General features: G+C 39.6%; 1 protein-coding gene across 2 annotated transcripts in view; it reads right to left on the reverse strand.

Annotated features, from left to right (window-relative positions):
- FBXL17 (F-box and leucine rich repeat protein 17) overlaps positions 1-14899 on the reverse strand; it is a 277370-nt gene that overhangs the window by 257322 nt on the left and 5149 nt on the right. For both annotated transcript variants that reach the window (XM_038123763.1, XM_038123764.1), the window contains exons 2-4: positions 4558-4680; positions 1040-1297; positions 183-314 (exon numbers count right to left, since the gene is read on the reverse strand). In XM_038123763.1, the coding sequence (XP_037979691.1) occupies positions 183-314; positions 1040-1297; positions 4558-4680 (513 nt within the window). The remainder of the gene's footprint in view (positions 1-182; positions 315-1039; positions 1298-4557; positions 4681-14899) is intronic.

Genomic DNA, 14899 nt, shown 5'->3' on the forward strand with positions numbered 1-14899 from the left:
TTGTACTTCGCCTTCTGTGTCATCTCTGCAGAATTGCAATTTTCACAGCCAGAAACATTTTTAAGCAATTCACTTGCAAAAAGCAGCCATTCTAAATAAAATTTTTAAAAGACAAAGAGCAAGAGAAAGCTTTGACAATCAAAAAATGCCTTTGGAAGAACAAAATCAAGATATGTACTTACTAATTTGTTTTCTTGCATATATATTCTTTGCAGCTTTAAACAGCCTTTAGCTATAATGATCATTCCTTCATCTGAGATCTTGTAACATTGTCCAAAATGTATGTCTTTCAATTCCCTGCATTTTGAGCCAAGCTGCAATTAATGAAATCAAAGTGAAAAAAAAACCAAAAAAAAAACAACAGAATTTGACTGAAGAGATGGAGAAAAGATTTTTTTTCTGCTTCTCCATCCCCCCATTAAAAATTATCTTTCTTTTCAGGCTTTGAAACACTATGCAAACAAGAAAGATTCTAATTACATACGTGACAAAATGAAGTTGCGAACTACAGTCAGTAAAATGGAACTAACAGCACCATATAAGAACTAAGTTATTTAATGTGTGTACAAGTAGCTAACAATGCCTTTATGCTCAACAGCTTATTTGATTTACCCTAACTCCTAAATGCTCCTTTAACACTCTCTGAGAGTTGATGAAACCTTCCTGCACATCCAACAGATAAAGATCTTAGTCACCTTCAACACTCATGAAGCAAAAACGAGTTACTTAAACATGGGTTTTGAATAGCAACCAAGCTCAGGAAAATTGAATCCAACAGAAGTGAAGTACAGCGTGTCAAACTGCACATTTAACTACAAAAGCGATCGTTCAATCCCTGGGTATTAAAAAGAATAAAAAAGTATGTGCAGTCTCTAGAGAACAGCATTTATTGCACCAAAAAAAAAAGTCGCCATGTACCAACTGTTAAAACAGAAGATTGACCATAATTTTAATTAAATCCCATGAAAGGGTATTTCTTCTTCTCACTAAGCTGAAATATACTAAGTTTTCAGAAGGAATTTGTGGAATGGATGGTTACCTGCTTCAGGCCTTCATCAGTGAGTCTGTCTTGATTGCCCACATGCACTTTCTGAAGAAGAGGACACTGAGAGGCAACTGCAATAATAGAGGTGTCGGAAAGCTGTTTACACCTGTAGGCAGTATATCTTAAGAGCCCAGGACATTTAATGGCTAATATGCATACTCCTGTATCAGATACATTGCGACAATCAGAAATATTGATTTCAGTAATATTCTGGCTTCTTGATGCTATTTTTTCCAACAGCTCATCAGTGACCTGCAAAGAAAAAACAAATACTCACATAAAACTTTTTCCATAAAAATCTTTAACGTCACTAGGACAAAAATGACTGTTTGTAAGATGCATTTCCATGAGCTATAGGAAAAATGAAACTATACCTCCTTTACAAATACTACCTATGGCTGAATATTTTACTGTAATCGGTTTGTTTCAGGGGGTGGGTGGGGTTGATGGTTTTGATAGAATATGGTCAATTGGGGGAAAGCCAGTTCTGACATACTGTGTAGACTGTAACTAGATGGCTTTATGATAAAGCTCACAGAAGGAGAGGCAACAGCTAGACAAGTACAGAAAATATGGGCAGCTGCAGGAATTTATGTGACCACAAAAAGAATCCCAAATGGCTGCCCAGCTTGACAGAAGTTCTCAAGTACCAGACTGAGCTCCAGAGTTAGGAGGGCAACCACAGACCTACCTCTCTTTTCAGCCATAAAAAGACTGTGATGCCCAGGTATTAGAAAGATAAATTACTTGTTGGTAGAACCACCTTATTAAGGTTCAGAGCTTGATGTGCCTCAATGACCTCAGCTCCTAGGAAAGGTTAACAAAGCTTGGGGAGAGTAATGTACTACTGACAGTGGACACAAAGAATGCAGAATTCATAGACCACAATGACATTTGGCAGAACTTCTTAGATAAGGAAGAAACTAACAAAGCAAACTCAGCAACTGTGTTCAATCAACTCCAACTGAGTAAAAGGCAATTCTGGCAAGGGGATATGGCAAACACCACAGATCACCAACCCAAGAAACCCACCAAACCAAAAGACCAGAAAGACTGAGTACGTGGACTAATTAGCATAAGAATGGCAGGAATCATTTAACCAACAGAAGGTAGAATATCAACTAATAACAGAACTATGTAACTTGTAGCCACCAAAAATTACTGCCTTTCTTTACTGAGATGTGAATATATGAGAATATATGTGATTTCATAACGATAATCATTTGTGCCCTATAGAAATTGTGTTAGCCCTCATCCTATTATATTTCTTATTTGTAGTCATGCTGTTTGGAAGGGCAGTGTTTCAATGCCCTAAAACTTTTCTTTTTTTCATTTTAATGTATTAGCAGGCATGCTCCATGCAATCAAAGGGAGAACCATTGAGGAATACACTCAATGCAAATAGCTCAGAATGCAGCTGAGCTCCAGGTGGCACAGCCAGAGGCAAAAGGCCATGAACTAGTGCCAGCCCTTTGTAAAACAAAGGGCACAGAGACCTGTGATGCAGCCAGGTGGGAGACACTTGGAAATACAGCAGGAGCCAAGAGCCCCCGGATATACCCATGAACAGACTGTGAGGGTATAAAAGCACAAGGGTCCCTTTTGTGGGGTCCCTCCTCCTCCAGCCTGAGGTGTTATTCTGTTGTTGCACAATGATTACATTATTTTAATGACCCAGAGGTCTGAGACTCTGCTGTGGGAAACCTGAAGTTGAGGCAGTAAGAAAAGTGGTCTGATTGTGTGGGGTGTGCAGGCAGCCGAGCAGGGCATTGATCACCTCCCTGAGGCCGCTGCCACAGAGGGGCTTCGGTCCCAAGCAGGTGATGCCAGTGTGGATGACAGGGCAGCCCCTGGGTGCTCAGACAGCAAAGTTTCCTTATCGCCTTTGCAAAAAAACATTCCATCTATTTTGCATCTATACACATCACAGTCAACCAAAATGACAATAATATTAAAAGAAGACAATCCTACAAAGGACCATTCAGAAATATTTACACATCATTTGGCATAGACGAGATTTAGCTTTAACCAAAGAGAGCAAGAGAGCAACACAAATCCCTTTTGATTTTTGTCTTATAAAGCTGAGGAGAAGTCTTTGCTGTATTCAATATGGTTTTCATTTGTAGAAAGTCAGATCTTTCTTCTTGCTCTTTCATCAGGCAGGTGTTAAAATGGAAAAGAACTGTGCTGCTTTTGCCTGGGGTAGAATTTTCTTCACAGTGACTAGTATGCGACTATGTTTTGAATTTGTGCTGGCTTTCTCATTGCTGAACAGGGATTGCACATAGCCAAGGCTTTTTCTCCTTTTCACTTGGCCACACTAGCAAAGAGGCTGGGAGGGAACACAGCCAGGACAGGTGACTCCCATTTGACCAAAAGGATATTCCAGACCATGTGGCATCCCAGTCAGTCAGTCAACCAGTCAGTGAGGGGAAGAAGGAGGAAGGGGGGGACATTTCCAGGGATGGGGTTTGATTTCTCAAGTCATTGAGAAGTGTCTTCTCAAGTGTGATGTGGCTCTGCTCTGCTGGGGATGCCTGAGCACGTGCCAGCTGATAGGAAGCAGTGAATTAATTCCTTGTCTTGTTCTTAATTCTTATTTTGTATATATGTGTGTAATTTTGCTTTCACTATTAAACTCTTTAAACTCATGAATTATGTAGCTTTTATTCTTCCAGTTCTCTCCTCAACCCTACTGGTGGGGGAGTGAGGAAGGCGTTGCCTGGGCCTTGACTGCTGTCTGGGATTAAACCACAACAAAAACAAATTGCAAAGAAAAAAAAATCCTTCTTCAAATGCAACTGTCCAGTTGTTATTTCTCTGCACTCTGTATTTTCACTAAATGCTCAAGATGTGGTTTATAAACCCCCGCAAGACACTACTCAACAAGAAACCCAAGGGCAGAGACCAAACAATACTGGCTTCCCTGAAGCTTTCCAAGGAGGAAAGTTACCCTGTACAATTTAAGGCTAGGCTCCTAGGGATGTCACTAAATTAAACCCACAAATATTTAATCCTAGGATTGGCTAAAAGCCTAAAAAAAACCAAAACACTGAAAACAAAAAAACAAACACAGTCTCTTGTCTAATGAGTAGGAGCCATATCAGCTGAAGAATAAAATAAAGAAAATTTGTTAAAACAGAGCAAGCACCACATATGTGACCATTCTTCAAACTACAGCAACCTCAGAAATGCCCATGTTTGTCTTTGAATGAATAAGACATCTCACACCTCCAAACTACCTGATGCAGAGTTGAGACAGGTAACCCACAACCCATTTCGAACAGCACTTGTGCTCAAACTGTTTAATAACTGATCTCAGACAAAATATACTATATTTAAAGGAACCAATCTAAGGGTCCAGACATTTTCAGCAAATACCAGAAAAATCCATGCAACTACAGATATCACCATTTTAGATGTTTCTTTTGTTTACCCCTGGTCAAAAGCACAAGTTACAAGAACAAATCCTGAGTCATGAAAACAATTATTCCACAATGATATTTTCATACCTGCTGACGACTACTGAGATCCAGTTGCTTCCAAAACTGAAAATCTAAACAGAGATCACGCCAATATTTACAGACTAATGACACTGAAAGACAACGCTCATTCAGAGATAAGTTGGAAAATATCTGTAAAGAAAGAAAAAATACATTTTTGTCACATGTAATCATATTTTAGAGACAGAAATATTTTATTATCACTACATCTTGTAAAAGACAGAAAAGTATTAGCATGCATTATAAAAGACTTGCCCCCCCTGCTTGATTAGTCAGAGACAATAACAAAAAAACCTACATCCCACAAGAACTGACAATATTAGTAAGTCATATTAGCATAACCAACAATAGAATATATCCTAAGTGCTAATCTGATAGACTGAGTTTCAGAAGTGCTTCTGAGATGGCACACCTAAAAAATTACAAATTAGCTCAGTGTTATTTGCAAGCCATTTAAAAAGTGCTTTCATTCCCATCCTGAAATGGATGGGAAACTTTTTTTTTTTATTTTTTATTTTTTAACTGAACTGGTAAGAAGAGTCTTAAAGGTATTAAAACATCAGGTCTTGCAGGAAGGGGGCATAGGATGGTAGAGTAAATTAGCAGAGTAAATCAGTATCATAGAAGAGAACTGAAGCACAAAATTAGCCTTTTATGTCTTCAAGGTTTTGAGCACTATAGCTCAAAATAGCACTATAGCTGGCAAAAAAAAATAAACTGTAACTTTACAGCAACCATAAATTGTCATAGCATGTACTACATTAATCCCTTTCCTAAAAACACGGTTGTTCATTAATAAATATAAAAAGGGGTTCTGTCAAGAGTTCATATGAAGGTACCCTGTCAGCACAAATGAACTTAAATCTACATGTGATCCCATAATGAGAAAAGGCAGTAGTGGCATTATACCTACACAGGTGTACAGACTGCAAAACATGAAAAAGTCCTCCCACTGATCTGAGGACATCAAGTACTAAACAGAAGTACTACTGCCCATCTCAGGTAATTTTCTTAGCAAAATCTGAAGATACTGGAGAGTGTCCATAGGAAAGTGCTGAAGTCTAGCAAACGTGAAAACATTCACGGAAACTACTAGTACTGTTTGGCCAAGGAAAAGGGATGGCAAAGAGGGGAAAAAAAAGAAGGAATAATGAAGCATTGAACTTTAATGGTGTCCTAGGGTGACATTATGATGCTTGTATCCCCAGTCATCTGTTCTGTTTATGCTGGATATTATGTTCTGTGCCTTCAAGACTGGCTCTGAAGAGTGAATGTTTTGTTTTGGTTTTGTTATCAGCCTGCTCCACCATGGCTGGTGGGACAAAGAGACGGGGCAGTACAGAGTGTGACTTTTGCTTTTTGGTTTGCTCTTGCTCTTGCTTCTGCTTTGCTCCTGCTTTCCTGCTTTGCTCCTGCTTCTTGCTTCTGCTAGTTAGTTAGTTTAGCTAAGCAGTCCAATTTTTCCCTGGATTTTTTTTTTCTTTCCCTTTTTTGGAACTACTCGAACCTGCTCTGGACTGGGACCTGGGAAACACCAAGAGTTTGCACCCTGTGACCTGCAGTAGCCATCCCCAGCACCGGAGGGACTGATAACAGAGCAACCACTCCCAGGAGAGACTTTCTGAATTTGTCATCTTCTTCAGAGTGGTGAAAGAGTGTTGTCATCTGGTATTGTTCATTTAGTGTGCTGGCGGGTTCTTTGCCTATTAAAGAAACAGGTTCTTTCCACTTCTCTCCAAGGAATCCTTCCTGAATTGTTTGGGGGGAGGGGCTGTGTGAGTTTCCTTTCTAGAGGGGCCCCCTTTGGAGGTTTTCTCCCAAATTTGCCCTAAACCAGGACAAATTGTAACTTAAAGAACTTTGTTCATTGGGCAATCTTTGGAACAGACAAGACAAGGAACTGTCAAGAGAAACAACCATAAACTGTACTCCTTATTCTATGGGATGGTTTACCCCAGCAGTTTTAAATATCTGTAACAAGACCCCTTGATGAAGCAGAGTTCTAATAAGAGAGGAGGGGGCCAAATTCATGATGCTTTGTAATGCTTGCAAGATTTATCATTCTCCTCTTTTTCTAGCTATGAGAAATTCGCAATCTCTTATACAAGACTCCTCAGTATTGAAGGATTGCGCGTGAACCCCATTTCCCCACAGGCCTTTGCTTGGACATTACCAGAGTCAGTGTCTGCTTCTCATTAGGCAGCCAGTTAAACACAGCAGACAGAAGAGCAATCACTGCCTGCTTTCTCCCTGCAATTCTTGTCCATACTGGTGAAACCATGAGCAGGACCAGGAGGTGGCTGCAACCAGCACTCAAAAAATACCATCATCCTCAGTCAAGCAGAAAGAAAGCACAGAATAATAAGTGGTAATTTGGCATCTGACACTTCCTGCAAAAGTGTAATTCTAAACACGAGAAAAGGTGACAGTCTGATGGTGCTCAGTAATTCTAAGTTAGTTAGAGCAGTAGGAAACTTGAATTCCCACTACCAGCAGGAACAGTAACATAGTAAACCTGGTGCAGTAAAGACTGTTGCTAATACAGCTGCCACTGTTAAAATGAAAGCCCACAAATAATATCCGTATTTTATTTTGCTTATCCTGGGTTGGCATGGCTAGGCTTTGAGAGTTGGGGGGCTACAAAGGCAGCTTCTCTGAGAAGCTGCTAGAACCTTCCCTCACGTCTTACAGACCCAGTGTCAGCCAGCACACAAGACTGAACGCACACTGGCCAAGGCTAAGACAGTCAGTGATGGAAGTAGCACCTCTGGCATAATGTAAGAAGGAGAAAAAAATGTCATCGAGAAGAAACAAGCTGGGACCAGAGACGGAGTGAGAATATGCGATGAAGAAGGAGCAGCAGAAACAAGGTATGATAAACTGACTATAACCCCTACTCTGGTCCTCCTGAACGGCTGGGGGAAGGAGGGAGAAAATTGTGAATGCAGTTAGGCCAAGGAAGGATAAAACAGTCAGGAAAGATGTAGGTTTTACTTCTCATTATCCTACTCTGATTTGATCGGTAATAAATTCAACCTATTTCCCCAAATTCAGACTGTTTTGCCCATGACAGTAATCTCTGAGTGATCTCTCCCTGTCCTTAATTCGTGACCCTTTCCTCATGTTTTCTCTCACCAGTCAAGAAGGGGGGTGCCAGGGCTTTGGAGGGGAACCTAGTGTCCAGCCAGGATCAACCCATCACACTACCATCCCAGGAAAAGCTGAAAGCCCTTACAAATCACAGATCTACTGCTGACCTGTTTCTCCTGCATGAAGCAACATGCAGGAGAAACAGGTCAGCAGCAGCAACAGCTGCAGCAACAACAAAACAAACAAAAAAAAAAATACAAGTTTGATTAAGTACTTGACACAAGCAGTACTGCTGCATAGAAAATATTCTTTAAAATGTCCAAAAGCACTTGTAGTAATATTTTACTCCATGCTGTACTTAAGTCTAGAAGCAAAGACAATTAAGGAGCTGCAAAGTGACTTCTCAGAAAACAGTAAGGCCACCAGGACGAGAAGAGAGACCCAAATCCTTGCAGAAGTCCCAGCATGCTCAGAAGCACAGAAGTAGCCATGTAAGTTACACAAGTGGTATGTGTTCAAAAACAGGGCCTTGCCAGTGTTATTATCTGTAGTAGCTCTAAAAGTTCCAGCTATAAAAGGATGTTGAATAATGCCATGTAAAACAACGGCTTATCTTCAGAGCTTGCAATTGCTAGAAGATGACATACTGAATTACACTAAATGGAATTAATACACTAATGGAGAAGCAAGGACTATACAAATCCCAGGTGGTGGCACATCACCCTTACATTAAGTGATTAGCTGAGCTACTGATTAAAATATTACACTAGTGCATAAAGCATTTCTACTCACTTCGATGACTTCACCACCCTTTAATTCAGTATTATTCTCTAGACACACACTGATATTGTGGCTTAAATTTTCTAATTCCAAAGGATGTATAAATACAGCTGAAAACCAAAACCATTCCTACCCACATGCCTGTTCATTTAATTCCTGCTTATGACAGATAACTTGGACGGCAATGGATCTACTAGTTAGCATGTTTAATTCCTGAGGATTGTACTTGAACATCTACACTTTCATATCCACCATTCAGTTTGCTCCCCCCTCTACTGTCTAATCCCTCTTCCAAACACCAGAATATCCTTCAGCACAGTAAAGGGAAAAAAAAATTTAATAGCTTTTTATAGAATCATTTTACATTATTTTCCCTGTTGGCAAAAGGCAGGGATAGAGAAAGCAGAGTTCCGGAAAAGGAGCTCCCTCTCTCTCATCTCACCCTCCTTCAGCTCAAATTCCTAATGCAGATGTCAATTTCTCCTGGTTCACCCTTTCATGTCATTGTTAAGATTAGTGGGTTTATCTTTCCCTTCAATGGCTGCAAGAGACTCTCTTAGCCTTCAGGCTACATTCCATTTTAAGGATACCTGATCTTCCCCACTGACAGCCTTATCATACCTTCCAGACATGGTAAATTCTTTAACCACAAGCTCTTGCTTTGAAATAAGACTGCTCACAGAGTCTCATTAAAGACCAGTAAATGCCTTCCTTGCCTCAGTCTTCAACAGCAAGACTGGCTGCTCTCCAGGTACCCAGCCCACTGAACTGGAAGACAGGGACAGGGAGAAGAATGAAGTCCCCCGTAATCTAAGGGGGAACAGTCAGTGACCCACTGCACCACTTAAGACCCACAAGTCTACAGGGCAAAATGGGATCCATGGGCCCTGACGGAGTTTGTGGAAGTGCTTACCAAGCCACTTTCCATTACTTAAAAGCAGTCCTAGCTGCCAACAGGGGAATTTCCAGTTGACTGAATGATACATGTGATGTTCATCTACACAAAAGGCTTGAAGGAAGATCCAGGAAACTACAGGCCTGTCATCAGACCTTGGTCCTGGATAAGGGTATGGAGTGGATCATCTCAAGTGTTAGTTACATACAGGACAACCAGGAGTAAGGCCCAGCCAACACGGGTTTGTGAAAGGCATGTCCTGCTTGACCAACCTGGTCTCCTCCCATGACCAGGTGACCTGTGTGGTGGAATAAGTTAAAGGCTGTGAATTTGGTCTGCCACAGTTTGCTTTGAGACAGCAGTCTCCTGAAGAAACTGTTCACGGCTTGCACGGAAGTACTTCAGGGCAGTGACCATTCCCCTGTGCTGGGCACTGGTGAAGCCACACCTCAATCCTGGGGTCAGTTTTGGGTCCCTCACTACAAGAAAACCCTGAGGTGCTGGTGTGCTTCCACAGGGCACAGGAGCTTGTGAAGGGTCTGGAGCACAAGTCAGATGGGGAGCAACTGAGGGTTTTCAGCCTTGAGAAAAGGAGGCTCAGGGGAATATTATTACTCTCTACAACTGCCTGTAAGGAGGGTGTAGCCAGGGGGATTCAGGGTCTTCTTCCAGGCAAAAACTGACAGGACAACAAGAAATGGACCCAAGCTGAGGCAGGGGAGGTTTAGTTTAGACATCAGGAAAAATTTATTCACTAAAAGGGCTATCCAGCACTGGAACAGGCTGCCCAAGGCAGTGGTGGAGACATCATCCCTGAAAGTATTAAAAGACCTGTAGATGTGGCACTTAGGAGCATGGATTATTGGTGGACTTGGCAATACCAGGTTAATAGTTGGATTTAATGATCTTAAGAGATATTTTCCAGCCTAAGTGATCCAACATCAAAAGAAAATACAAAAATGCAATGCCCATGACAGCAGAAGTCAACTAACAGATATAAGAAGTTTTCAGTCAAATCACATTCAATCTGCTTCACACAATTCAAACAGTCAAATTTTATCTTGATAGATATACCCATACAAATCCTTTACAAGAGAAAAGCTACACTGTTTTACCTTTAAACAACAAAACACAGTTAATTCCAAAGTACCCCATGTGAGGCAATCCACCATTCTGAATCAGGTGATGTCCAATTGATTTTAAACCAGCTAAACCAAGCCCTTGCACAGCACAGACCACCAAAAAAGTGTCTGATGAAGTTTTGGTGTTTTCTTCAACTTTTTAGAATATTTTTTAAGACAATGTATGAGAAAGGGAGAAAGCAAATGCTAATTAATATTAATGAAAGGTCTAACCCGAAAAACTAGAAATAAGTTATTCTGCATAATTTTCTCCTTTACCACCAAGTCCTTGCATAATGGGCCTCAGACATTACACACTTAACACTTCCCCACTGTTTCTATATTAAATGTATGCTAGAGAGTTCAGCCTGTGTGTTTAAAAAAGACTGTTTTGAACACTTGTGTGAAATGTTAGAGTATTTCAGCAGGAACAGAGGAGAAAAAAAACAGAAAAAAAAAAAAACCACAACAAAGCATCCTATAAATATGTTTTTTAAAAATAATAAAGATCAGTTTTAAAAAATCAGAAATCTATGTACTAAATTTATTTAGTGTGTCTTTAAATATTTGGTAATTTCGGCCTTAAATAAAGTTCCTCAAAGTGAATCAAGTGAACAACAAAACTGCACTTTTAATCAAAGGATATCGTGAAAAGTCAACCATATCCGTTAAAGTTACTATGAAAGGAAGTTTGGTAGTAGAAAATTGTTTATGTGGTTGCTAACACAATATCCTCAGCATGTGGTTTTCTAAGAAGTAATTCACATCACCTGGATCATATATAAAGTAAATACAACCATAATTCAAGAAATAATTTTAATTTATCCAAAGCCAATCTTAATCTAAAAAAAAATAAAAACCATAATCGAGGAGTCAGAGTTATTGATTGCATATACTAAAGAAGGTTTTGCCTCAGGAAAGGATGCAAGAAAATTCAGTTGATTGCTAATACCATTCTTTAAAAACATATTGCTAACTTTAAAAAATAGGCACACCTCTACGGACATGAACAAAATATAGGCCCCATAGCAGAAAAGACTGTAAAAGGTGAATCTACACACCCCCTATTTCTATCCATCATTTTCATTTGAAATACATTTCATTTCTCTGAATGAAGCTCTCATCTATCAAGAAGAAACTTTTGTATTCAAGAACAGGTATCTACAAAATTGTTTTCATTACACTGCATCAGGTAGATTTGTTTGAAACCAAAAATCTTAAGGAATTAACAACAAAGGAACAATAAAATGTACACTCAAACACTTCATGGTGCCTAAGTATCTTGAGACATTCATTCTTGGAAAACTGCTCATTTGTTTCATCAATCTTTCAGCAATTAACTACAATTTCATTCACAAAAATATCTCTCAAGTACCATTTGACAAAAAGAACATGCTTAGCACATGACATTTTACTATGAACAGTAAAACATAGTATTTGCTAATTGCAGGCATAGAGCAGTTAAACTACCAGACTAAGATTTATATTAAAGGCTGCTTCATTCTATTTCAGAAAACTCAAGAATCATACATAAGAGAAGAGGAAGGAAGAACAAGTATGTGCTTTGTTTTCAAGATATTTCTTCACTTCGCTCACACATAACCTGAAATGAACAAGGGAAATACAAATAATTCTGAGTTTATGAAGGAGACGAGAGCATTGAACTCACACACCTCTGAAAGAAGCCTCAGTACACCCATGAGGGAAATTAGTGTCCAAGTTCAAAGTGTCCTTGTGAGTAAGAAAAATGTGCCAGCCAGGCAAAATGATGTGAGTTCACATCACAGCCAGGATTGTCTGGGCAAGTTGCCATTCATAGCAACCATTTACCAATCCCCTACTTTGAGCCACTTGAATTTTAGCACTAGATTTAGTGACTGTACTTAGAGAAAGTCCTTTCAGGCAGCTGATTCTAAGGAAAAGTTTTGCAATGTTAGATTGGTGTCAGATTAGCCAGATGAATTTACTACCCCAGCATGATCACTCTACAGAGCGCAAAGCCAGCGACAGGAACACAAGGCCAGAAGTTACAAAAGGAGACAAACACTGCCATCACCAGCCACTTACTCACAGATTGCCTTAGCTTCAAGGTAAACCACAATATTACCTTCTGTCTGTAAGAAATTACTGTCCTCCTAATGGAAAGGAAGAGTCCTCACCAATAAGCAGAGTAGCTTTACTTGCAGGAGCTCACAATGTTTTCACCCTTAGAAACCCAACTGTCCTCACTAAAAGACACTAGGTAATGCTTTTGAGTCATCATGCCAGTTTAAAAACAAAGACATTAAAACAAAGCAAAATCTTTGAAAGATTAAACATTGGTCAGGCAATCTAAACAAAATAAACAAATAAATGATTAGGGAATGGAAGCATATGTTATATTTCATTTGCTTTACATTCCAACACTGCACAACTTGTAACCTCTTTTCTTCATGCAATAATATGTCATTTTGGAGATGCTGAACAAGCCAAGCCAACATCTAAACAACATTAAGGAAACTTTTACTGTACATGAGTGTTAAGGCATCTATCCCTGCCAAAGAAACCAAAAATTTCCTTCCATGACATTTCTCCTCCATCACATAGCTCTTTCTGTGATGTTAAAACCTACATGCTTGAACAAAAGCCACCTTTTCAAACACATCACAAAAACAATTGTTTTTGTAATTCTGCAATCAATCATAAAATTTACAACGAATTTTAAATTTACAACAAAATTTACATCTTTCAGAAATTTATCATTGAGATAATGAGCATATACTCTTTAGTTACTAGTCTACTGGCACACCTTCCCTTCACAATTCTGCCCCCCAACTGTATTCCAGAAGTTCAGTAACACCACAGTGAACCTCAGACAAGTTCATCTCCCCACTAGAATCACAGGGTAACAGTATGCTTCATGGGAAAAACAAAAAAACAGTCAAAAAGCCAAAAAAAACCCAAAACAAATCCATAACAAATCACATTGCTGTGTTGAGCATTACTAAAGAAAAATGAGTTCAGGCAAATTAATAGTGAAATTAAAGGACATTTTACCTCCTAGCATCACTCAAAAAGGTTCAAAACCCGTTCCACGTCTCTTAGTGCTACACTTAAAAGTTAGACTCAACATGAGCTTTTGTCCTAGGGTGACGCTATGATGCTTGTATCCCCATTTGTGTGTTCTGTTTATGCTGGATATTATGTTCTGTGCCTTCAAGACTGGCTCTGAAGAGTGAATGTTTTGTTTTGGGTTTTGTTATCAGCCTGCTCCCCCACGGCTGGCGGGACACAGAGACAGGGAGTACATAGGGCGGTTTTTGCTTTTTGCTGGGCTTTTTGCTTTGCTCTTGCTCTGGCTTCTGCTTGCTCCTGCTTTGCTCTTGCTTTTGCTTTTGCTTCTGCTCATTAGCTAGTTTAGCTAAGCAGTCCAATTTTTTTTTCCCCTGGACTGTTTTTTTTCCTTTTTTTCCTTTTTTTCTTTTTTTCCTTTTTTTTTTCCCTCCCCTTTTTGGAACTACTCGAACCTGCTCTGGACTGGGACCTGGAAACACCGAGAGCTTGCACCTCGTGGCTTGTAGCAGCCATCTCCAGCGCCGGAGGGACTGACAATAGAGCAACCACCCCCCAAGAGAGACTTTCTGAATTTGTCATCCTTTTCAGAGTGGTGAAGGAGTGTTATCATCTGGTATTGTTCATTCTGTGTGCTGGGGGGTGCTGTGCCTGTTAAATAAACAGGTTCTTTCCACTTCTCTCCGAGGAATCCTTCCCAAACCGGTTGGAGGGAGGGGCTGTGTGGGTTTGCTTTCTGGAGGGGCCTCCTTTTGCAGATTTTCTCCCAAATTTGCCCTAAACTAGGACAGCTTTAGACAGGATAATATGCTGAAACACCAGCATAAATAGGAAAGAAAGCTAGTATTACAAAAGTGACTCAAGGAACTTGCAGATAAAGTCCAATCCAAATGTATTTTGTCACCTCTTCCTCCTGACCAGCCAAAAAGAATTTAAAAAAATTTTAAAAAGAAGCATTCATAAAATCAGAAGACAAAATTAAAGGTCTATCTCTAGTCTATCAAACCCACTTCATATAACTCAGATTATCTTAAATACAGTGCTAGCAGTACAATGACAGTAGCAATGCATTTTGCTTAAATCAACATTATCATAGAAAAACATCTTAAGTTATCATTGCAACAAAAGAAAACCTGTAACTTATTTCAACAAAGGAAGAATGAGAAAAGTAAGTAAAAAGCACTGAGTAAAGAGAAAAGGAGTCAAGAGTGCTCCAAATAACAGTAATAATAGACTTACTAAAACCCTAGATTAAATACATACCCACATATATACTCGCACACACACCTATATTCCCTTTATAGTGCATTAGCCCTAAGCCAAAACTGACAGGGTCAGTGCTATAGGCACATGTTCATGCTTTATAAAAATAAGATCAGCAAACTGAGAAAGAGGACCTCAAAAAGAATACATC

This window comes from Motacilla alba, chromosome Z (genome assembly GCF_015832195.1).
Source record: "Motacilla alba alba isolate MOTALB_02 chromosome Z, Motacilla_alba_V1.0_pri, whole genome shotgun sequence".
Classification (NCBI taxonomy): domain Eukaryota; kingdom Metazoa; phylum Chordata; class Aves; order Passeriformes; family Motacillidae; genus Motacilla; species Motacilla alba.